The sequence below is a fragment of the Berghia stephanieae genome, chromosome 4, assembly GCF_034508935.2.
Source record: "Berghia stephanieae isolate SIO BIC M18660-M18661 chromosome 4, UCSD_Bste_1.3, whole genome shotgun sequence".
In the NCBI taxonomy this organism is placed as follows: Eukaryota; Metazoa; Mollusca; class Gastropoda; order Nudibranchia; family Aeolidiidae; genus Berghia; species Berghia stephanieae.
The window spans coordinates 45,716,734-45,740,405 of NC_088363.1; the positions used below are offsets into that span (position 1 = coordinate 45,716,734).

At 36.4% G+C, this 23,672-nt stretch overlaps 1 protein-coding gene across 1 annotated transcript; it reads left to right on the top strand.

The window, feature by feature from the left end:
* The first annotated feature begins 1,563 nt into the window (after positions 1-1,563).
* LOC144970675 (general transcription factor IIH subunit 2-like) lies at positions 1,564-20,727 on the top strand. The gene is made up of 15 exons (XM_078910547.1): positions 1,564-1,654; positions 3,687-3,772; positions 4,964-5,078; positions 5,472-5,558; positions 6,093-6,198; positions 6,499-6,604; positions 7,725-7,815; positions 8,317-8,404; positions 8,802-8,878; positions 9,667-9,697; positions 12,369-12,432; positions 13,202-13,305; positions 14,308-14,416; positions 19,667-19,706; positions 20,389-20,727. Exons 2-15 carry the CDS (start codon positions 3,717-3,719, stop codon positions 20,521-20,523), a joined length of 1,209 nt encoding a protein of 402 aa, XP_078766673.1. The 5' UTR covers positions 1,564-1,654; positions 3,687-3,716; the 3' UTR covers positions 20,524-20,727.
* Positions 20,728-23,672: the final 2,945 nt, after the last annotated feature.

The following is a 23,672-nucleotide window of genomic DNA, read 5'->3' on the forward strand; positions in this document are numbered from 1 at the left end:
TTTTCCCTATTCGAAATTTTGTCCTACTTTTGTGTTTTTAATTGTAAATATATATTTTTTTTAACTTTCCCATTTTTCCCCCCTTTATACTGGCACTGGAATGACAGCTTCCTGAGTGTACCCCTATTGTGGGACTTTTCCGTTTCTGTGATGCGATTTCAGATCAGTTACGAGCATCATTTTTTTGCTCTTTGATCTACTGATCTCTGCTGATATTCTACCCTTTATGTTACAGTTTTATAAGGTGCTGGATAGCTGGGTCAAAATCTTGTGGCTATTCCATCATCTATCTTTTTACTGTTGCTAAAATGATTTTAAATTTTCTCAAGTGCCGTAACTGCCTACCCGTCCCCTACCCTTTCCCAAAAAAATAAAATAAAAGCTAACAGTACTTTCCTGTCTTTCTTCTGCTTGGAAAAATAAAAAGGATAAATTTTATTTATTTATTTTTATTTATTTATTATTGTTTTTTGATACAAACTGTTGACCTCTCCCGTTTGTATCCGATACATGGTGGAGATCTTGAGTGGAATGTGTGGGAAGATGAAAATTCTCTTAGTCTCAGGGTGGGGAAAATACTGTACCTGATTCCCTGAGACTGGAAGGGAAGGCTTTTTTATTTCTAACCTTTTATTATCATTTTTTTTTTTTTTGGTCTCTTCTTAAGTTCTACCTAGGGGATACGTCGGATCGCAATTCCACGGTACTATTTTGTGTTTTTATGATGGTTGATATAAAGAAGAAAGCAGTCTTTCATAGCCATTAGGCCCATGGAGCCAGAGTCTACCTTGGTTTCGACGTTAGTCTATCGCATAACAGTTTCCACCAGATCTAACAGACCCAGCCACCCAATCATTGTTGGGGGGGGGGGGGGGGTTGGTGGTGGTCAAAAATAAATCGATCTCGGTCCCCTTTGCGTGTGAAGGGCGTGATTTATCTACTGCATTGTTCTTCCGGTTTTTAAAAAATCTATAGCGCATTTGAACAAGACATTTTGGTCAGACCAAAATTGTTTAGCTTGTTCATATTAAAGGTTGCATTTGATGCATATCGTTCTTGGATCTACCTCTGACTTTTGTTGTATTTTATTTGCTGCTTGAAAAACTAGTTGACGGTGTCTATCCTTTTCCTTTTTATTGGGCACCGAGTCTTCTATACATCTATTCTTAATTTCCATTTTCCAAGTCTTGAAATGAGGTTACTTAGTTTTGTCCTAGCACTGGCTGGAGTCTTTGGCTGAGAGAAAAACAGTCAAATGTCGGAGGTTATTTCTTTTCTTTATTAATGTTTTATATCAAGTGGTGATGTACTTGCAAAATTGAGCAATGTGGGATTGATATCAAAGGCATCTTCCGTCGTTGTATACTTATTCGATCATGTTTTTCCTTTTAAAAATATGTTTTTGTTTATTTGTAAGTTTAAAAATGCACTTGCTATTTAATCACTCTACCATCAATTTCCATGGCAAAAAGATACATTTTATTTTGTTAGATTATTTGGCTTACGATAAACATGTATGGAATCACTTTGCTCTAAATCCAAACTTAATTTTCAAGCAAAAAAGATTGGGGGAAAAAATCGAAAGTAGAAGACAAATAAAAAACTTGCTCCCTCAACGGATTGCAATTTTACAAACATTTTGGTTTCTGATCTGGTTTGTCATAATTAAAATAGTTATTCAGATTTTCAAGACTTCGTGTCTAATCGCATTTGATGAGCTCTTGTTTCCCCTTTCTTCTTCTTCTTCTTCTTTTTCTTCTTCTTCTTCTTCTTCTTCTTCTTCTTCTTCTTCTTCTTCTTCTTCTTCTTCTTCTTCTTCTTCTTCTTAGGCACTTAAATGAAGAGCTAAATCTGTGTCACAGTTCTCCCATTCACCTGTGTGACCGCTAGTTATCGTTTGTGAGCTGCAGGCTAAAACCATGGCTTAGTTAAATTGAGATATCTCTGGTATCTATTTACAGAATTGGATAAATTAAATACCAAAATAAAGGGCATTGAACGCCCTATCATTTGGTACAATTACCGTTTCCCTCCTTAAATTCATTTAGAAGATATTGTAATGGAAAGATAGCTTACTTTTAGTGGGCAAGAAAATCAAGCCGTTTATCATCATTCATGAAAAAATTCCCTTAAAACATAAATAATCATAAAATTCAATCAATTTCCTTTCCAATGATACCATTTTCAACTTTCAAAACTGCTTCCAGGATACCCTTTGAGCATTCCATAAAATCACACTCATTTCAAAATCTACCAAAGTAACGCCATTTCATCTTGGACTGCCGTGGTCAGCGTCAGTCATTGGCTCCTAGCATTGTGACGTCACAGTGTTTCAGGGGAATCCCCTTTCGTTTTTTCAGTCAGCTGGTGCCCAATTTCAGCCTGATTCCTATAGTAATTTTTGGGTGTTTTTAAGGCATAAAAAATTGAATAACTCTGCTTCTATTTTACCTAGAGACAAAATTCAAACGGTTTTATCATCGGAATGGTATACTGCATCATTGTAAACCAGATTTTATACTGTCATTTGAAAACTGAATTTTCATTTAAGTTCTTCTTCTTCTTCTTCTTCTTCTTCTTCTTCTTCTTCTTCTTCTTCTTCTTCTTCTTCTTCTTCTTCTTCTTTCTTTTCTTCTTCTTCTTCTTTTCTTCTTCTTCTTCTTCTTCTTCTTCTTCTTCTTCTTCTTCTTCTTCTTCTTCTTCTTCTTCTTCTTCTTCTTCTTCTTCTTCTTCTTCTTCTTCTTCTTCTCCTCCTCCTCCTCCTCCAGAGATTCACAGTAAATAGCCATCTAGAGTTCAAGTCAATTTTAATAATTTTATGTCATTACCAAGTTAGTGTATAATATAACATGTAATAATATGCTCTTTTTTTTAAAACATAGATAGTTGCCCTCTAAAAGTGAGAAACCCTAAATTCATCAATTTTTCGGTCACAATTTTTAAGAATATTTTCTTATATAGCTATATAAGGAGAAATTGTCGATATAAAAATCCATAACTTTTGAACCAATTGAGCTACAGTGTTGTATCATATATCATTTTAAATGGTTTCTCAAACTCAAGCTCTATCCAAATAACATGGTTTTATTTCCTTTAGTCCCCTTTGAAAAATTCATGAAAGTGCCTAGTGTATTCTTTTACTAATTGTGAAATTGAATAGGCTTATCCTGGCCTGACACAAAAGGTGAAACTTCATTCATTGGACCAACCCCCCCCCCCCCCCCCCCCAAAAAAAAAACAAACTATCTCTACCACAACAAAAATAAATGTGTTGCTAATACTTACCTCCAGTTTTTATTTAAAAGGCCTCAACTCTCTAAACAACTGCTTTTGAGTTCTTCACAAAAGGATGGTTGAAATTAAACAATTATCATATTTATTAATTGAATCAGATATCAAGGACAATATGAGCTGACATTAAATTTCATCAAAGTTGTTGAAAATTATGTTCAGTAGTAATAAAAAATAGAAACAATTACGTTTACAGCACTAGGCACAACAACAATGATAATATGTGTCATTCATTATTGTAATATTTCATCAACTCTAGATTAAGAGTCAAAGTTGTTGAAAATTATGTTCAGTCAGTAGTAATAAAAAAATAGAAACAATTTTATTTACGGCACTAGGCACAACAACAATGATAATTTGTGTCATTCATTATTGTACCATTTCATCAACTCTAGATTAAGAGGGAGAGGGAATTGTGTACAGAAATGGCTGAAGAAGATGATAAAGGTTATCGTTGGGAAACAGAATATGAAAAAACATGGTAAGTAAATGTTTCTTTGTTTCATTTTAGAAAGACTTAGTCATAGTTCTGCCATACTCTGAAAAAAAAACAACCAAACACATTTTAAACATTTTGGACAGAAAACTCATCCTTCAAATATCGATCGATTAAAATGACCCTCATCTATAATAAATTCTCTTTTGACAAGGTGAAGGTCATTTCAATCCATTGATATTTGAAGGATGACTTTATTGGCCAACATATTTAAAATGTGTGAGTTTTTTTTCAATGTATGGCAGAGTAGGGAAACAATTCTGTCTCATAAAACATTTCATGTCAGCAGTGACAAAATAAAAAATAAAATAAAATTCCCTTTGTTCATCCTCAAGGGGAAGTTTGTCTTTAGGGTCTATTCCAAGGGAAGACTGGAATAACCCAGGCATCAGCCGCAAAGTGAGCTAGGGATAGGTGACTTGCTGAAGGCCACACAACGAGGCGGGTAGTCGAATTCTGTACCTTTTAGGTATGAAACGAAGACTGTTCCCCTGACCCACACTGCCTGCTGACTATCAGCAGTGACAGATATTGAAAGGTTGCCAATAAAATAAATAGCTGGGCTGCCAACTGTATGCCAAAAAAGCATATTTGTAGTTATATTTTTTCCCCCCTTTTGTAAGATTGTATGCTTTTTCTTTCAGATGGTGTGTTTTTGTTGTTTTTATTTAAAATGGAAGTCAAATCTCAACATTGTAATGCAAAAGTTGTTTATATATTCTATTTCTCTGGGTTTAACCTGAGTGAATAAGTAAGGCATTATAATGAAGGGCATTAAGGGAAGGAAATCATATGTAAATGCTCTCGAGAAATATTCATAATTTAAAAAGAAAATTATTTCCCCTCCTTTTGAAATTGGAAAAAGATCCCCAAAAGTAAGGAAGAAATTAGATAAATAAATCAATGATGCCCCCAAGCTCAGCAATTTTAGAAAACATTAGAAACATTCCTTTCCAGGCAGGCTTTTGAAGAGTAATAGTATTTGCATTTTGTATAATCTATTGTCTTTGTATTATAAGGCCTTACTTAAAGTAAAGCATTTTGTATTATTTATTGTCTTTTTATGTATAAAAGGCCTTAAAGTAAAATACATTTTGGATTCTGCATGCTGTATAAAATAATTATTACATATATTCCATATTTATTGGTGTTATTTTTTAAAAACCTTTTTTTCAGGGAGGAGTTACATGAAGATGAGTCTGGGTCCCTTCAGGCCAGTGTTGATGACATTCTGCACCGAGCCAAAAAGCGGCAACTCCTCGACAAAGTCACAAATGTTCGTCTTGGAATGGTAATTGATTTTTGCTTTTTTGTCTTTTAAGTATTAAAAATTGAATAGCAGAAAACAAATTGTGAAGGTAGTACCTTTTTGACAGTGTTTTGAATAACAGGAAACAATAAATCATGCCTTTTTAACAATACATTATTCATATTCTTTTTATGTTGTAAATGTCCACTATTTTATTAAGGATGTGTAATTAGTATGACACTTGACACAAGAACATTTTTATCAGAATTTATTTATTGTCAATATTCACAAAATTGTTAGGGGTGCTCAATTAGAGCAATACAAGCATTTTTTAACCTGAAATGATGCTCATTATTTTATGTAGCTAGGTCTTGCTTATACCTTGATAGTGAATCATAAAATAAATTTCCCACGTTTTTGTTTTTTGTTTTTCAGATGAGACATTTGTTTGTCATCATTGATGCATCAGCTGCCATGTCAGACCAAGATTTAAAACCAACCAGATTACAGTCTGCTTTAAAAGTAGGTCATCGAAATAGGGTGGGGAGTAAATTTTGATTACACCTCAGGAAACCCAGAAAAATGATATGTTTTCATTTTAAGATATTGATATAACATAAAGCCTTTTGCATGCTGAAATTTGTCTTTAAAAAGTACAGCTATAGCAACTTGAATGTCAGAAACATGGTAAATATGTACAGAGTAAATGTTATATATTGTATCACATTCAATAGATTCAAGTCCTCACTTGCCTCCAGGATTTAGATACATAGGAGTCTTCAATTGCAATTTTTGTATAAAAATTGTGTTGCTTGTTTCTGTGGGGTAAATGCTATTTGTCTCTCTCTTCAAGTTGTTCTCTGTAAAAAATGTCTAATTTTTATTCTTCGATTCTATTCAGTTTCTACATTCTATAGTTGTACAAAGTATGGATTTTTACAAGGATTGCATACAATTTTGATTTTAGTGTTTCGTATGTGCAATAAGCTTTAAATGATAAATGATTGTAGCTTTGACATGATTAGTCTCACTTGATAGTCATTTTCTTATGAACAGCTTACAGAGTTCTTTGTGGAGGAATATTTTGACCAGAATCCCATCAGCCAGCTTGGCCTTATGATGGCGGGAAATAAAAGAGCAGAGAAAATCACAGAGTTAAGTGGTAAGTCGATGCAATGGGTTAAAAATAGATTTTAAATATATTATACTTATTTTTGTGTGTGTGTGTTTTTTTTTTTTTTTTTTTTTTTTTTGGGGGGGGGGTTGTGTGTGGTTTTATTTTTGGTTTTGATTTATTGATTGATTCAATATAATAAAATAGCTAATTTTCAATTAGGAGTTCATGATGATCATATTTTTTTAAAATAAAAGGTATGAAGCTTGTCTGATATAACTTCATAGTATATAAATTACAGAAGTAGAATCATTCATCTAAACATTTTCATGTCTGATTCATTGTCAGGGAATCCCAGAAGACACATCAAAGCCCTCCAAGACCTGACCACCAGACAGTGTCAAGGGGAAATGTCTCTACAAAACTCATTAGACCTGGGTCTCTCTTCTTTGAAGTATGTTCATAGTTTTTTTTTTGTTTTTTTTTTTTAATTTTGTGATGTTCGCTTTTTAAAGAGTATTATAGTTTTGATTTAAAAAAAAGGGAAGAAGACAGAAGTATAATGACTGATTAATCTTCTAAATCCATGAGAATATTTTACAATAATAATGTTAAAATATTCAAACTCATTCGCACACAAATGCACACATACATACACACACACACACACACACACACACACACACACAGATTTGCGTTTACAGACCCACATGTACATACACACATAGCAGGCACACAAACACACATACACATACTATAAAGGCTTGAGTTTAAACTAGTCCAATTCATCTTTTCATTATATGAAAACAACTCGAGTTTGGAATTTAAAAAGTGGTCATTTACTTCATTGAAATGTGTCTGTACTTATGTAGCAATGACTATGAAAAATGTTTTTTTCTCTTTTTGAGGAAAATCTTTGTCTAAAATCAAAGCCCTATTTCCACTGAGTAAAAATGTTTTTGAATTTTGAAAATCCATTCATAAATAAACAAGTTATGCAGTTTCAAAGGTGTCATTTATTTGGATGACCCGCAAAGAGGAAAAAAACGCGAAAATATGGGACGCTTTTTCGGCATTTTTTTTCGACCTTTGGTTGTATCTTGCGTAATAAATAGATTAAAAGATTGAAATTTGAAGAGCAAATTAGGATGGTGTTTTGTAAAATACGGGAAAAGTACTCGTCATATTCATATGAAATTTTACAACCAAAAAGAAGAAATGTTCATGTATTACCTTGTCAGCGACAAAACCTCCACGTCCGGTAGTTTTAGAAATATTTTACTCCAAAGAGTAAAAATCTATTTTTAACGGTCTTCTGGTAATCGCACGAGTTTTGTCGCTTGACATAATCTAAAATGACCTTTTTTCTAACTGTGTGCCAACTTTCAGTCATATTCATCGATAAACAGCGTCGTAATTAATTTTTTAAAATAGCATATACGAAACGGCTTCGTTCCGTATTTTGACACGAATTCGGGCACTTCGTGAGCGAAAAAGAGGCCCAAAGATTTGTGCGGGATAGTCATTGCTAACTTATGTAATTTTTTTTTAAAAAGTGATTCATAACTTCCCAGAAACATTCCAAGCCATGCCAGTCGTGAAATCATCATCATCATGGGCAGTCTGACTTCATGCGACTACGGGGATGTTCAAGAATCCATAAAGGTATTTGTAATTATTGTCTAGATTTGAATCAGATCTTTCTTTTAAGTAATTGTTTGTTTTGTTTTTACTTTTTAAAAAATGTTTTGTTTTTGTTTTTATGGGTTTTTTTTTCTTTTTTGCTTTTTTTTTTTAATTACCATCTGTATCCTTAAGGACTTGAATTTTAATCATTTGACTTGTCAAGTTTCTTTAAAATCTTATTTATCTGGTTATGACTACAGGCCTAACCCTTTTCGCCAAAAGACTTGACTTATTCTCCAACAAAAATTATTTACTTATGTAATGAAAAGTTTTAAAAAAAACTAAAAATGAGAGAATTACCACTATGATTTATTGTAAAATTTGTGTTGTTTAAGAATTGCAGCTTTGAAATTCGAAATGCAATTATGATAATTATATATAATAAAATCTTAAGGTTGATGACAGTACAAATTTTTACAAAAGATAATGATCACGTTTTCTAGTTTGTATATATATATATATATTATGTATTTATTACAGTCCATGGCTGAGGCAAACATCAGATGTTCAGTTATCGGCTTGTCAGCAGAAGTCAAAGTTTGTAAAAGTCTATGTCAACAGACTGGAGGTAAAATATAATTCTTAGCTCTTTTGGTCTGTTTTAATTTATCACATATCGACTGACAATATTATAGATTATTATTATAGATTCTAAAAAATAACATAAAAGATAGATAAAAGAATATCAAATGATGGTTACTGAACTGCGATACAAACTTGTGAATTTATTTAGCTCAATATCTATTAAACATTCTCAAAACGCTTTACAAGGGGTCCCAAGCCATCAGCAACACTTAACATGCAGGACAATACATGATTCCTGTTTAGTGGTATTACAATATTTTGACTCCCCTTTGCACCATTCGGAACAGGATTTGAACTTGGGACCTGGCGGGTATTATATCACAAGACCACAAAACCACACATAACATAAACGTTATTGATTATTTTTCTCTTCCTTACAGGTGTTTACAATGTCGTGTTAGATGAGAGCCATTTTAAAGATCTATTCACACAACATGTTGGACCTCCTCCTGCATTGGTTTGTCTCTTCTCCTCTCTTTTCCTTTTCCTTTTTGTTTAAAAAAAATTTCTTACTTTGTGCAACATCATTATAGCCAATCTTGTTTGAAGTTGAGAGTGAGATCATGCTGAATGATTATCCGTTTCTGGATACAAGCAGAAACATATTAAACTCTATCCAAGAACGCTTCTAGAGGAATCTGCCTTGTCGATGGTGGGAATGTTCAAATGATGATATTGGTTGACATGATAACAATCTCAAGTTCAAGCGATGCTTTTGATGTTTTTAACATTATTTGATTAGTATGAAACTTTTCTATTTTTTAAAATGTTGTTTTAAAGACATTAAATTTAATAAATATTAACATTTATTGAGCACATTTTCACGGATTATCCATACTCCATGTGCTTCATAATGTTTCATTTATTCCCCCAGCAGGACATACAGTACCCTTTTTTGTACTAATACTCTTGCAATGTCCATCACTGCGTATAGCCAGGGTTACATCTTAGTCAAATGGAGTAATAAGTATAAAATCCCTTTCCTAAGGACACAAGATTGGGTCCAGAATTTTCCATGATCACTTTCACGATCACCCATTTGGCCAATGATCATGCTTAGCATTGCTTGACTCTTGTGACATTGATACATTGATTAGAAATTTGTATTAAGCTATCAAAAACAATGTCTGTGAAAAGTTGACTTATACGCAATCCACTTTACAATAAAGGAAATAAGTTGAATTAATATTTATTAACTTGATAATGCCTTACTATGTCACATCATATTACCCTCTGTTTCCTCAGTCCACCACAGAATCATCTTTAATCAAAATGGGTGAGTTGAATGGAAGAAATGTTTTGTTTTTTTGTTTTTTTTTTTAATTATTTTTTTTTTTTTTAAATGCTCTATGAAAAGTCAGGGTAATTATGATAAGGAATAGTAATTCTGACATTGGAATTATTTTTTTTATAACTTAATGCTCCTATTTTACTCACCCTGCAAAATATGCATAAAAATATGTTTTGAAAAAAAAAAGAGATAAAGATAATATAAGATTATTCAGATTTTCTTCGTAACTATTTATATATTTATACATAAATATTGATCTAATCAATTCATGATATTATTAAATTTCTGACTAACTTTCATATCACAAGCATAAGTAGTGATGCCAAAACTCCGGTTTCACCGGAAAAAACTCCGGTCTTGAGCAAAAAATTCCGGGCTCCGGGCAACTTCCGTCAAATTCCGGTGAGGTCAATTTGTTCCAAGGATACCCCCCCCCCCTTTCCAACCACCACATCATCATCATTACCACTTGTATTACAACCATCATCACCACCACTGCAACTGCAACCACCACCACATCATCATCACTACCACTACTACTACAACCACCAGCTTCACATCATCACTACCACGACTACTACAACCACCACTACCACATCATCATCACTACCATTACTAATACAACCACCACCACCACATCATCACTACCACTACAACTACAACCACCACCACATCATCATCACTACTACTACAACCACCACCAGTACATCGTCATTACCACTACTACTACAACCACCACCACCACATCATCATTACCACTACTACTACAACCACCACCACCACATCATCATTACCACTACTACTACAACCACCACCACCACATCATCACTACCACTACTACTACTACAACCACCACCACCACCACATCATCATTACCACTACTAATACAACCACCACCACCACACCATCACAACCACTACTACTACAACCACCACAACCACATCATCATTACCGCTACTACTACAACCACCACCACCACATCATCACTACCACTACTATTACAACCACCACTACCACATCAACATCACCACCACTCCTACTACAACCACCACAACCACATCATCACTACCACTACTACTACAACCACCACCACCACCACCACCACATCATCATTACCACTACTACTACAACCACCATCACCACATCATCACTACCACTACTACCACAACCACCACCACCACATCATCACTACCACTACTACTACAACCACCACCACCACAACCACATCATCATTACCAATACTACTACAACCACCACCACCATATCATCACTAACACTACTACTACAACCACCACCACCACATCATCACTACCACTAATACTACTACAACCACCACCACCACATCATCACTTCCACTAATACTACTACAACCACCACCACATCATCATCACTACCACCACTACAACGAGTACAACCACCATCACCACCACATCATCCTCACTACCAATACTACCACAAGTACCACCATCACCTCATCTTCATCACTACCACCACTACTACTACTACTACAACCACCACCACCACATCATCATCATCATCACTACCACTGCTACTACAACCACCACATCATCACTACTACTACTACTACTACTAACTACTACTAACTACTACTACTACTACTACTACTACTACTACTACTACTACTACTACTACTACTACTACTACTACTACTACTACTACTACTACTACCACTACTGCTAATGCTACTACTACTACTACTACTACTACTACTACTACTACTACTACTACTACTACTACTACTACTACTACTACTACTACTACTACTACTACTACTACTACTACTACTACACTACAACAACAACCACTACAATATCATCATCACTACCATTACCACTACACCCACCAGCACCACATCATCATCACGACCAGTACTACTACAACCACCACCACCACATTATCATCACTACCACGACTACTACTACAACCACCACCACATCATCATTACCACTACTACTACAACTACCACTACCACATCATCATCACTACCATTTGTACTACAACCACCACCACCACCACATCGACATCACTACCACCACTACTACAATCACCGCCACATCATTATCATCACGACCACAACTACTCCAACCACTATACCACCACCACCGCATCATCGCTACAACTACTACTTCAACAAGCACCACCACCATATCATCATCACTACCCCTACTACTTCAACCACCACCACCACCACCATATCACCATCACTACAACTACAACATCAACCACTATCATATCTTCATCACTATTACTACAACCACCAACACCACATCATCCTCACTATCACCAGTACTACAATCTCTACCATTAGGTTTTGGCGCTTTACTTCATTTGAAATAAGGAAACTTTGGGATTGTAATTTGCAATGTGTTTATGTATCACAATATACACTGTAATTCTAATCAGTTATCTATTTAGAACTATACAATATGTAAACACAATGCCAAATATCGTTCCAATTCCTTTTTTTTTGTACGCGGAAATTCCTCTTTCGGCATTGAAATTCCTACGAGTGGTGGCTGAAACTCCTGTGAGCGAAATTTAAAGTTGGCATCTCTGCATAAGTAGAGATGTGTTGGTTTTTAAAAATTGTTGTTACCTCATCAATATATATGTCTAAATAATATTTTCTCTCCAGGTTTTCCTCATCATAGTTTAGCAGGAGACAAAGAAACAGAAGAGAAGCCATCTATGTGTATGTGGTAAGTTGAAGAAAAAAAAAGATCGAATTGATTATAAGGCTTTTGTTAGCCAAAACATAGATGAAAATCAATCTTTAATATTTTCCCTTATCAAGTCTTATTGTTTTGTGATAAAACTGGAATGAAATAAGAAAAATCCATATAACCTAATTTTTTGGTAGGGTTCGACTCTCCGCAGTGCTGTGTGGCCTTGAGTAAATCACCTCACCCAAGCTAACTTCCCTTGGAACAGACCTAAAGATAAATTAGTTAACGAATTGAGGAATAAAAAGATGGAATTATATATTTTTTATTTATGTTAGGGCGTACCTATTTAAAACATGTTGGTCCTCCATTTTGTTTTCTTCTTCTTATTTCTCATGAAATAAAGTCAGTTGTTATTTTAATTATCATCATCATCATTAATATTATTAGTATTATTATTACTATTATTATTATTATTATTATTATTATTATTATTATTATTATTATTATTATTATTATTATTATCATCATCATTACTACTACAAATAGGGAGCGAGGTGGCTGAGTATTTAAGGTATTGCACTATGAACAGGAAGGTACCGGGTTCGAGCTGCTTCAGGCACTTTTTTTTTCTTGGGCAAGATTATTAACCCCCATTTGCTCACTTTGGACAAAGGGGTGACTCCTGTTGACATCAGATGTTTGTTTGATGGATTATCTATATTCCTTCATAGAATGCCCAGGCAATGGCATCTCTCTTACTATTATTATTACCTGCACTCCTTATGAATTTTTTTTATTCCAGTCATCTCGATAGCAAGACTTCCCATGGCTTCAGCACGTCTGGTTATTATTGTCCTCAGTGTAAGAGCAAATATTGTGAACTGCCAATAGAGTGTGTGGCATGTGGTGAGTGGAACTAGTTTGTTAGGAGGAGCTTTTTCCTTTTTTTTTTCTTTTCTCCAAAACAGCTGACGAAGATTTGTACCCTAAGCTCAAAGTTTGTTGGTTATTTCATTCTAAGGCGTTTATATTTTCATCTATTTACTAGTATTTTGAGAACGGTAACTATCAAAACCTACTAAGCCTCATTCGGATAGTCAGATAGAAAATTAGTAAACTCTCTCAAGCAATCTATTTGGACACCCAAGTAATTTATTGGACGCTTTAGAATCACCAGTGATAATTTGAAGTGCATCGTTCTATGAAGCAAACAAGACAAGTATTTGCCTCTTTAAGTCACGAAATAAATGACCAAAAATTGCAGTTTTCCCATAATGATGAAAATGTAACTTAGCAGGTTTTGAAAGTTATCTCCTCATTTTTACTCTCCCAAATTTCAGACAGCCCCTAACTACTCAATGTTTTCAGTTTCTGAGTAAAAGTAAAAGCATGTAATTTCTTAGTAATTTTTGACCAAATTCATGTTCGACACAGAGCTGCTAACTTCTGCTTTTATCTAAGATTTTCCTATTCTGTTAGGACCTTTAAAGAGTTTAGTTATTTCAGCTGTTTTGGAAGATTAAATTTCCAATTTTGTAAAAAATTCTGGCACAAAGGATATAAATTTTATGTTTTGTTTTCTTTTTTTTTTGGGGGGGGGGGTTTCTTGCTTGGTACTTTTTATTTAGTTGTAATCATAATGCAACTAAATTCTACATTAACCAAATATTGATCAATTCCATGCTTCTCAAGAAATGGTAATTATTGTTATTATTATTGTTGTTATTATTACTATTATTATTATTATTATTATTATTATTATTATTATTATTATTATTATTATTATTATTATTATTATTATCATCATTATTATTATTTTTATTATAAATTATTATTATTATTATTATTATTATTATTATTATCATCATCATCATCATACTTTATATTATAATATATCTCCATATCCAGGTTTGACCTTGGTATCAGCTCCCCATCTTGCCCGGTCGTACCATCATCTTTTCCCTCCAGAACCATTCAAAGAATTGCTGACATCTGACATACTTTCTGATGGACCTGTGTGAGTCTTTTTTATGTCAAAGTAAATTGACAAAATAAAATTCGCTTTCTTCAGGGAAAACAAAATAACCCCGGCATCAGCCACAGTGCAAAATTGTAAAGCGAGCAATTACTTACTTTAATCCTCTTCGGGCCTTGAGGCACATAGGGCATCCACCAGACATCTCCATTTTTTGCGATCGGCTGCTTTTGCGGTGGCTGTATTCCAGGACAGGCCTGCTTCCTTTAATTCTTTCTCCATCGTCCTTCGCCAGGTTTCTTTGGGTCTTCCCCGCTTTCTCTTCCATCTGCTGTCCAGTACAAGGCTGTCTTGGGAAGTGACCCTTTTTCCATTCTGGCCACATGACCCAGCCAACGCCATCTTCTTCTTTTTATTTGGCTATCAATGCTAGTGCAGTCAGCTTTCTTTAATAGATCCACTGTTCTTATTTTTGTAGGCCAAAATAAATTAAAAATTCTTTTTAAAACACTTGTTCTGAAAGGCTTCTAGTTTCTGTATTAAGGAGGATGTCATTTCCAGCTTTCACTTCCATAAAGCAGTACACTTAAAACATTGCTCTTGTATATTTTCAGCTTTGTCTTTCTCATTATTTGCTTTGATTTCCAAAAGTTTTTCAGCGTGCCGAAAGCCTGGTTTGCCTTTTGAATTCTGTGCTTGATATCGTGTTCTGCATTTCCGTCGTCTGTTATTTTGGATCCGAGGTAGGAGAACTCTGTTACCTCTTCAATTATATGTTCATCTATCCTAATTTCACTGTCATGTTTTGGATTCACCCTAATGTACACAGTCTTATCGAAATTTATTTTCAGTCCAATTTTCGAGGCGTTCTTGTGTAGTACATTTAGTTTCTCTGAGGCGTCTCTGTGTGTACTGGAAACTAAAGCGATATCATCTGCGTAGTCTATATCTTCCAGAAAAGATGTCAGTGTCCAGCGAATGCCTCTCTTCTTACCATCAATTGTATTTTTCATGAGCCAGTCTAGAGCCAGGATAAACAGAAGCGGGGAGAGTATGCAGCCTTGTTTTACACCAGTTGTTACATTAAAGCTGTCTGTTAAATTGTTACCACAGATCACTTGGCATTGGTAGTTGCTGTACATTGCTTTGATTAGGTTGACTATCTTCATCGGTATACCATAATGGCGGAGTATTTTCCACAGGGACTCTCTGTGTAAGCTGTCAAAGGCTTTTTCAAAATCGACAAAAATGGTGTAGAGGGGGCTGTTCCATTCAATGCTTTGCTCCAGGATTTGTCTCAGGGTAAATATGTGGTCACTACATGACTTCCCTTTTCTGAACCCTGCCTGCTCTTTTCTAAGAATGTTTTCAATGTGAGGTGAGATTCTTTTCAGAAGGATTCTATTAAAAATTTTGCTCGTTACGGACAGGAGTGTGATTCCACGCCAGTTAGCACAATTTCCTAGGTCTCCTTTCTTGGCTATTTTATGGATGATGCCTTTCTGCCAATCCTCTGGTATTTCTTCCTTTTCCCAAATGTTGGTGAACAGTTTACTGAGAATTTTGGACATTTCTTGCGAGTTCGCTTTAAGCATTTCCGCAGTGATTTTGTCAATACCTGGGGCCTTGCCATTTTTTTGTTGTTGTATTGCCTCGTGCACCTCATGCTCAGTGATTGGACCAAGATTAACCTCTACGTCCATTTCTGCTTCTGGGATATCTGTGTAAGAAGATGGGTCTGGTCTGTTCAGAAGGTTTGCGAAATATTCTCTCCATCTTTCAATTTTCTCCTTTTCGTCTGTGATGACACTACCATCTTGGGATTTTAATGGTTTCTCTTGACCATAACTTCTGTTTCCCGAGAGCTTTTTTGTGATTTTGTATAGTGTTTGTGTGTCGTGTCTTACAGCTGCATTTTCTGCTTCAGTTGCTAAATTTTCTGCAAAATCTCTTTTGTCTTTCCTTGTGGATTTTTTCACTTCTTTATCCTTCAATGAGTATTCACTGGATAGCCTTTCTTTCAGTCGGGGGGGATTTAGCGTTCAGGAGATTTAGTTTGATTGATTTTCTTTGGTTAATGAGCTCCCATGACCTTGCTGATATCCAATTCTCTGTATTGGATTTATTGTGTCCTAAGTGTTCAGTGGCACTTTCCTGCATGACGTGGTTGAAATCTTGGATTGTCATGTTTGTAATATCTTGTATTGCACTGAATTTGTTTCTGACTGAGATATTGAAATTGTTTTGGATATCTGGGATTTTCAATTTATCTGTGTTGAAACGTTTCTCCTTCTGTTTTGCTATTTTTGTTTTCATCAATTTAGTAGAGATTTTGGCTGTGACAAGATGGTGGTCACTTCCAATGTCTGCCAATCGTCTGACTCTGACATCGTTTAGGCTGCTCTTCCATTTTCTGTTTATAATTATATGGTCTATCTGACTTTCTGTTTTCCCATCTGGTGATTTCCATGTCAATTTGTGGATGTTTTTGTGTGGGAAGAAAGTTCCACCAATAATGAAGTTGTGTTCTTCACAAAATTCTGCCAGTCTGCTTCCATTGTTGTTCATTAACCCTATGCCCTCCTTTCCAACGGACTGATTTGTTTGTGTATTGCCAACTCTAGCATGAAGGTCTCCGATGATCATGAGCATATCATGTCTTGGAATGTTTTCAACGGCCATTCTTAGAATATCGTAAAATTCTTCTTTGTTTTCTTCATCTGAATCCTCTGTAGGTGCGTAGCATGTGAGGATTGATAGCTTGGTGTATTTTGAGTTGTGTCTTGTGTATAAAAGTCTTTCACTTATCGGTTTCCATTCCAATAGTGACTTGTTGTTTTGCCTGGCTATCAAGAGGGCAACACCTTCTCTGTGTTGGTCATCCTTTCGTCCTGACCAAATGATCAGGTCGCCATTTGAGAGTTGGCGCTTCCCAGCTCCTGTCCATCTTGCCTCTGATATGCCTAGCAAATCGATCTTGTAGTTCAACATCTCGCGCTGGGCTTGTGCCAGTTTTCCTGTTTGATATAGGGTCCTAACATTCCAGCACGAGACATTGAGCTTGCGTTTTGGTGACAACAGATCTGCAATCTGGTCGGGGGCGTCCTTTCGGCTTTGACCTCCTACCGTCATGAAGCCAGTATTCTGGTCCGCTTCTCTGCTGCCGCTGGTTGTGGATTTACGTCTGGTTTCTGTTTCTGTAACAGTTTTTTTTATGAGCTGGGTTGTTAACCCTACGCTCAACCCCCATTCCTGGAGGGCCGGTGGATTACTCTTCGTCTGATCTCTCTCCTTTTTTCTCTTATTAGAGGTCCGAGGTTCGAGATACGCAAGCCCTCCCACCACGACAAGGTGATAATCCGTCGGGAGAGAAAGCGAGCAATTAGGACTAAGATTCTTGCTCAACCTCAAATATAAGATGCCAAAGTAGGGGAAGTGCAATATCCACTCAGCCATATGTGTTGTCATTCTCATTGTTTTCATTGTGCTCAATGTACATTTATTATCCCATTAACTTGTAAGGAGAGAATAGACTTTAAAGACTGCCAGCTCATGTCAACCATCAAGAAATTGAACCTGTCATACTTTGATCGCCTTAAATGACTCGTTTTAATTGAAAAACTGAGGGTGTATGTGAAAGGCAAGCGGAGCAGAGGGGGGGGGGGGGGTCAAAAAGAAAATGGTCTCAAGATATGGCAGACTTGATGGGGAGAACAACCACAGAGGCAGGACACATGGCACAGTTAAAAACCAGAAAGGAATTCTGCAGAGCTGTTTGGGAGGCTATGTTCAACAAGGATCCTTCTTAAATAATAGGAAGAAGAAGCTTGTAATGTGCAATGAATACTTTAAGAGAGAGACTGAACATTTTTTCAAATTATAATCTCTTCCAATTTTTCTTCTTCTATTTTTAACTGACTACTATTTTCAGTAAGAGGATGCAATTCTGAATATGTTGAAATACAAATCGAATTTCTGATACTGCTGGTGTCTAGGTAAGGTATGATGTCAGAAATCCTGTCAACTCTCACGATTTTATCGGGACATTCCCGGTATTTGTTCTGATTTCTGATTTCCTTGATTATCAGCTATTTTATGAAATTTGATTTTATTTATTATTACAGAAAAACTGGCGTCATCATCATCTTTATCTCATCATCATCATTACCCCTCCCCCGCCCCCCCCCCACCCCCCAACATCATCATCATTGTGACATAGTCATTTATATCCCAGATTTGCCCCAAAAATTCCCCAAATCTCGCTTCTGAAAAATTGGCAAGTTTGTGTCAGGTTAGGATAAAATCAAACCCCATGTCACAAATACATGATAGGTGTTTTTTTTTTTTGTGTTGGTTTTTTTTTTTTTGGTGTTCTCCCAATGGTATATTATCAGTAATTGTTTAATGCCAACAACTCATTCACACTTGTCATGAAGGGAATTGTATTTCAGTAATTATTTGGAAGTATTTAGCTCTTTGCCATTGTCACTGATATGTTTACTGTCACATTCACTAATGCTTAACATTCACTGAGGTAGAGGCTTTGGTGCAATAATATAGAAAAATATTGGATTAATATGTTGACTCCATTGATTGGGGTTGTATGACCATTTTTTAGTTCATATATTTTGTAATTACATTTTACATTAATGATAATATTTGTTTCAGTTTTAGTTTGGTTGTGTTTCACAGAGTTTATTCATAATATTGGTGGCCTATGCTGATTAATCAGGGGTTCCGATAGCATGGCATATGCTGATTAAACAGGGGTCCCAATAGCTCAGTTGGTAGAGCACTCGCTTCACATGCAAAGAGGCCCAGACTTATTCCAGATGAAGTCGAGATGTTTTCAAAAACTAGAGGTGCCTAAATGAGCTCATAAGATGGAAAGAAAGATAAAGGAAGTAACTGTGACTCATGTATATGGGAACAACACAAAACAAACGACGTTTCGGCCTTTGGCATTTTTCAAGTAAACACGAAATATATATATATATATATTAGATTGTCAAAATAGTTGAAACATTATAATTTTATAAAATTAGGTAAAAATGCATGTCTATATATGTGTATGTTTGTGTGTGCGTGCAAGGGAAGAGAGTGACTGTGTAGCTGGCTCTATTAGATCTGGCAGAAAGTATTTTGTGATACTAGCATCTTATTGAAAGGGTAGCAAGCAATTGTTGTAATCTGTTTCACGTGATAGGAACAATGATAAACTCTGGCTCCATAGGCCTATTGGCTCTGAAGGACCACTTATTTAAAATTGATTAACCATTTAATTTCTTTCAGATGTTGCTACGCTTGCCAAATTGAAATTCATGACCCTCATGTAAGTAAGATTCCTCCTTGATAAAGATTTTTGTAGATAAATAAATTTCAATACCATGTCACTTTGAGGCAGTTCAGATTTTTAATAGAAATGAATTCAGATTTTTTAAAAATTATCTTCATTTACTTAAAAGTCTAACATGATGAATTTTTCGCTTAATGAACTGTTGATTTGGGATAGAATGAGATCCAAACTGTGCTTTGCAAAGAAACAGTAATTGGATTCATTAAACGTTATTGAAAATATTCAGAGAGCAGCTGCATGATTTGCCACAAATTGCTGCAAGACAGAACCAGGATGTGTAAGCACAGTTCTTGAAGCAATTAGATGGCCAACACTACACTCCTGTAGAGATAACACACAAATATAATAATTTCGTAAAGCAGTCAAAAGCAAACACTCAGCCAAAATATTCTAGACTACATCAGCAATTCCCTTTATTCATCTCTTTTGGGAAATTTGTCTCTAGGGTCTATTCCAAGGGAAGACTGGAATGATCAGGCGTCAGCTGAAGTGCAGCGCCGCAAATTGAGCTAGAGCAAGGTGATTTACTCACGGCCACACAAGGCAGCGGCGGGTGATCAAACTCAGTACCTTTCAGGTACAAAGCAAAGACTGTACCGCTGAGCCACGCAGCCCCCTTACAAGTCTTCATCATATCATGTATTTTTCTTCCATTCAGGTCTACATGTGTGAGCGATGTCAAAAACATTTCTGTCTGGACTGCGACTTGTACACTCATGAAACTCTCCACTCTTGTCCTGGCTGTGCTAGTTGTCGAGCTTTACAGAATGTACAGGCTACTGCTATTTCATAGCATTCTTAGGAGTACGAATGTGTGTTTGTGTGAATATGTGCTGTGTGCTTGGATGTGATTGCGCTTTTGTATTTGATTAGATGGTGAGACGGGAATAAGTTGGATGAAGTGAAAGAAAGTGGGAGGGAGGAGATGAGAGAAAGAGAGAGAGAGAGAGATTGCATTACGTACATTGCCAATAAAAGAAAAAGATATATACCTTGACACCCTAGTTCCTGTGTTGAATCATTTCTTGAAATTCTAAAATTAAAATGTATTTTATTGGTTTTACAAGACTTTTACTGTGACAAGTGAAACACAGTATCCCCAGTCAAGGAAGATTAATATTTTTTAATGATTTTTTTTCTTGTATTTTTCTTTTTGCTTTGCCTGGCACTGTTTCATACACACCTTTTTGAAATACTTTGATAACTAAATCCCTTTAATTTTTGAATAACCAATAACCAGCAGTTTTTATTATACGTATTTATGTCCTATCAACATGATTGGACTGCTGTCCCATGCCGTTTCTTATTCCTCCCCTCACCTTACCCCACATAATTTGTCCATCTTATTAGCATTCTCGTCAAGGTCTCTTCTCCAGGTGACTTTTGGTAGAGGTCTCTTTCATTTTCCCTTGGGTTCTATCTCAGGCTTCCGGTCACTTGCTGCTCCCTCTATTCTCCTATATCTGTTTTCTGAGTTGCTTTCTGTCTTTGTCTTGGAATGGAATTACTTGCTTTTGTCCTGGCCCCTGTCGGAGTCCTTGACTGAGAGGGAAACAGTCACATTTATAATTTTAGTTTTGGGAGGTGATTTTTTTTTTTTATCTCGTAAATCATCTCTCTGTTTTATACTAATAATAGCTATATTTTTTGTTTTGATCATATCTTGTAAACAGTCGAGTGCGTTCCTCTTATTGTCGGGATCATGTGATAGTGTCTCGATGAGACTTTTAGGTGATCTCAAACTAAGTATATCGATGGTTTGCTCTTAGAATCTACATCTGTTCTCTATTTGAACCAGATTATCCTTTGTCTTACTTTTTCCTTGGGTGCTTTAATTGTAATTCTAGAATTTTTGACTATCCAATTTTCTTCCTTTTAACTGGTGTTGATATGACCTAAATGGTCGCAAACGCCGTAAACACACAAAAACATTCTCAGTCTTGACTTGTCCAAGTTATCCTGCAGAACCTAAGGGGAGTTTACTCTGGTTTCTACGTCATTAAAAAGACAATACCAATTGCTTGCTATCAGTTAAAATAATAAGACGCTAGTCTATAGCAAAGTACTCTCTTCCATATCTACCGGATACAGCTAACCAATCCAACTGACCACTGACATATGAAGGTATCCCTATACTCCAACTTCCAACGGTGCTGCAGGTTATCAGTTTCCATCAGTTTCTATTTTGCCTTCCTACTTCTTTATCTATTGCTGACTTCTTGTGTGCCTTTGTGGTCTTGTGGTATGACACTCACTTTCAGACCGGTATGCCCCGGGTTTCTGCTTGGGGTTCCTGACCTCCCATAATGGGCAGGGAGGTACTTACTGTGTCTTCTATCCCTTTTATATCTGTTTTCCAACTTGCTTTCTGTCCTTGTCTTGGAATGAGATTACTTGGTTTTGTCCTGGCTGGATCTCCCCCCAAGTGGGTCTGCCTTGTCGTGGCGGGGGAGCTTGTGTGCTTGCAACGATCCCATGTCGGCAGGGACTTCGTGCCCCCTGGCAGGTCTAACCAAGCCGAACAGGTCCGTAGGGGAGGAGCCAGACCAAGGGATTCACAGGGTCGGTGGAGCTCATTAGTCACATGAGGAGACAATTCACATAGGAGAGGGAAAACTCTGATTTCAAACCTGGGCAGATGGAGCTCATTAGTCACGGAAGACAATCGTCTAAGGGATGGAAACCACAACAGAAAACCATGGGTAGACTGGGCTCACTAACTCAGGAGAGTAACCAATCTAGGAGTGAATCTCCAAAATTAATCCTGGTCCTCCAAGTCAGGGGGTTATGCGATGGGCCAACTACCCGTCCAATTTAAAAAATGCAAGTTACTGAAACATACAACAGCAATAAAACCATAACTTCAGTTCTTGGGAGACCAGGGGCTCCAACCAGGAGAATGATGACGCGCTACGGCCAAACCCACCAGGGAGCTGCAGAGCTGACGATCCCTCTTAACCCAAGAACACCCTTGATAAAGCCTCCAAGATTGTGATCACAGAAACAAACCATCCTATAAGGAACGTGGAATGTGAGAACGCTCTGGGAGTCTGGTAGATGTGCTCAAGCAGTGGCAAAGATGTACAGATACAGTCTCACCCTTATGGGCATGTGCGAAGTCCGTTGGAATGGCCACGGAGAGACAAAATTACAAACAGGAGAAACATTAATATATTCTGGAAAAGACATTAGTGATCACCATGAAGCAGGAGTGGGCCTCCTTTTATCCAAAGCAGCTGCTAAAAGCCTCTTGGAATGGGAACCTGTGTCTGATCGAATCATTACTGCACGCTTCTCTTCTCGTTTCCAGAAGGTGTCTCTAGTCATGTGCTATGCCCCCACAAACACAGCAGAGGAAGAAATTAAAGTCAACTTCTATGCCCAACTACAGGCAGTGGTAGATCAGATTCCAAATAGAGATATGCTAATACTCATGAGAGATATGAATGCAAAGGTTGGAGGCACAAATGTAGATAGAGAACATGAAATGGGAAAGCATGGCATCGGCCAGATGAATGAGAATGGAGAACTTTTGGCGGACGTTTGTACTACAAACAACCGTGTAATTGGCGGCACACTTTTCCCACGCAAGCGCTGTCATAAAGCTACATGGGAGTCTCCAGATCATCAGACAGAAAACCAAATAGACCATGTCATGGTGAGACAACGATACAGAAGCTCATTACTAGATGTACGAGCTAGACGAGGCGCAGACATTGGTTCAGATCATCACCTTGTTGTTGCAAAGATCATGACTATCAGCAAGAAAAAAATGTCAAAACCCCCGAGTAAAATATGGTATCAACAAGCTGAAATAACCAGACACTAAAGAAACATTTAAGATTTCACTCCAAAACCGCTTTGAAGCCCGAGGAAACAGAGACAGCATGGGCAACTCTGAAAGAGGTTATCACAGGGACATGTGAAGAAGTGCTTGGAAGA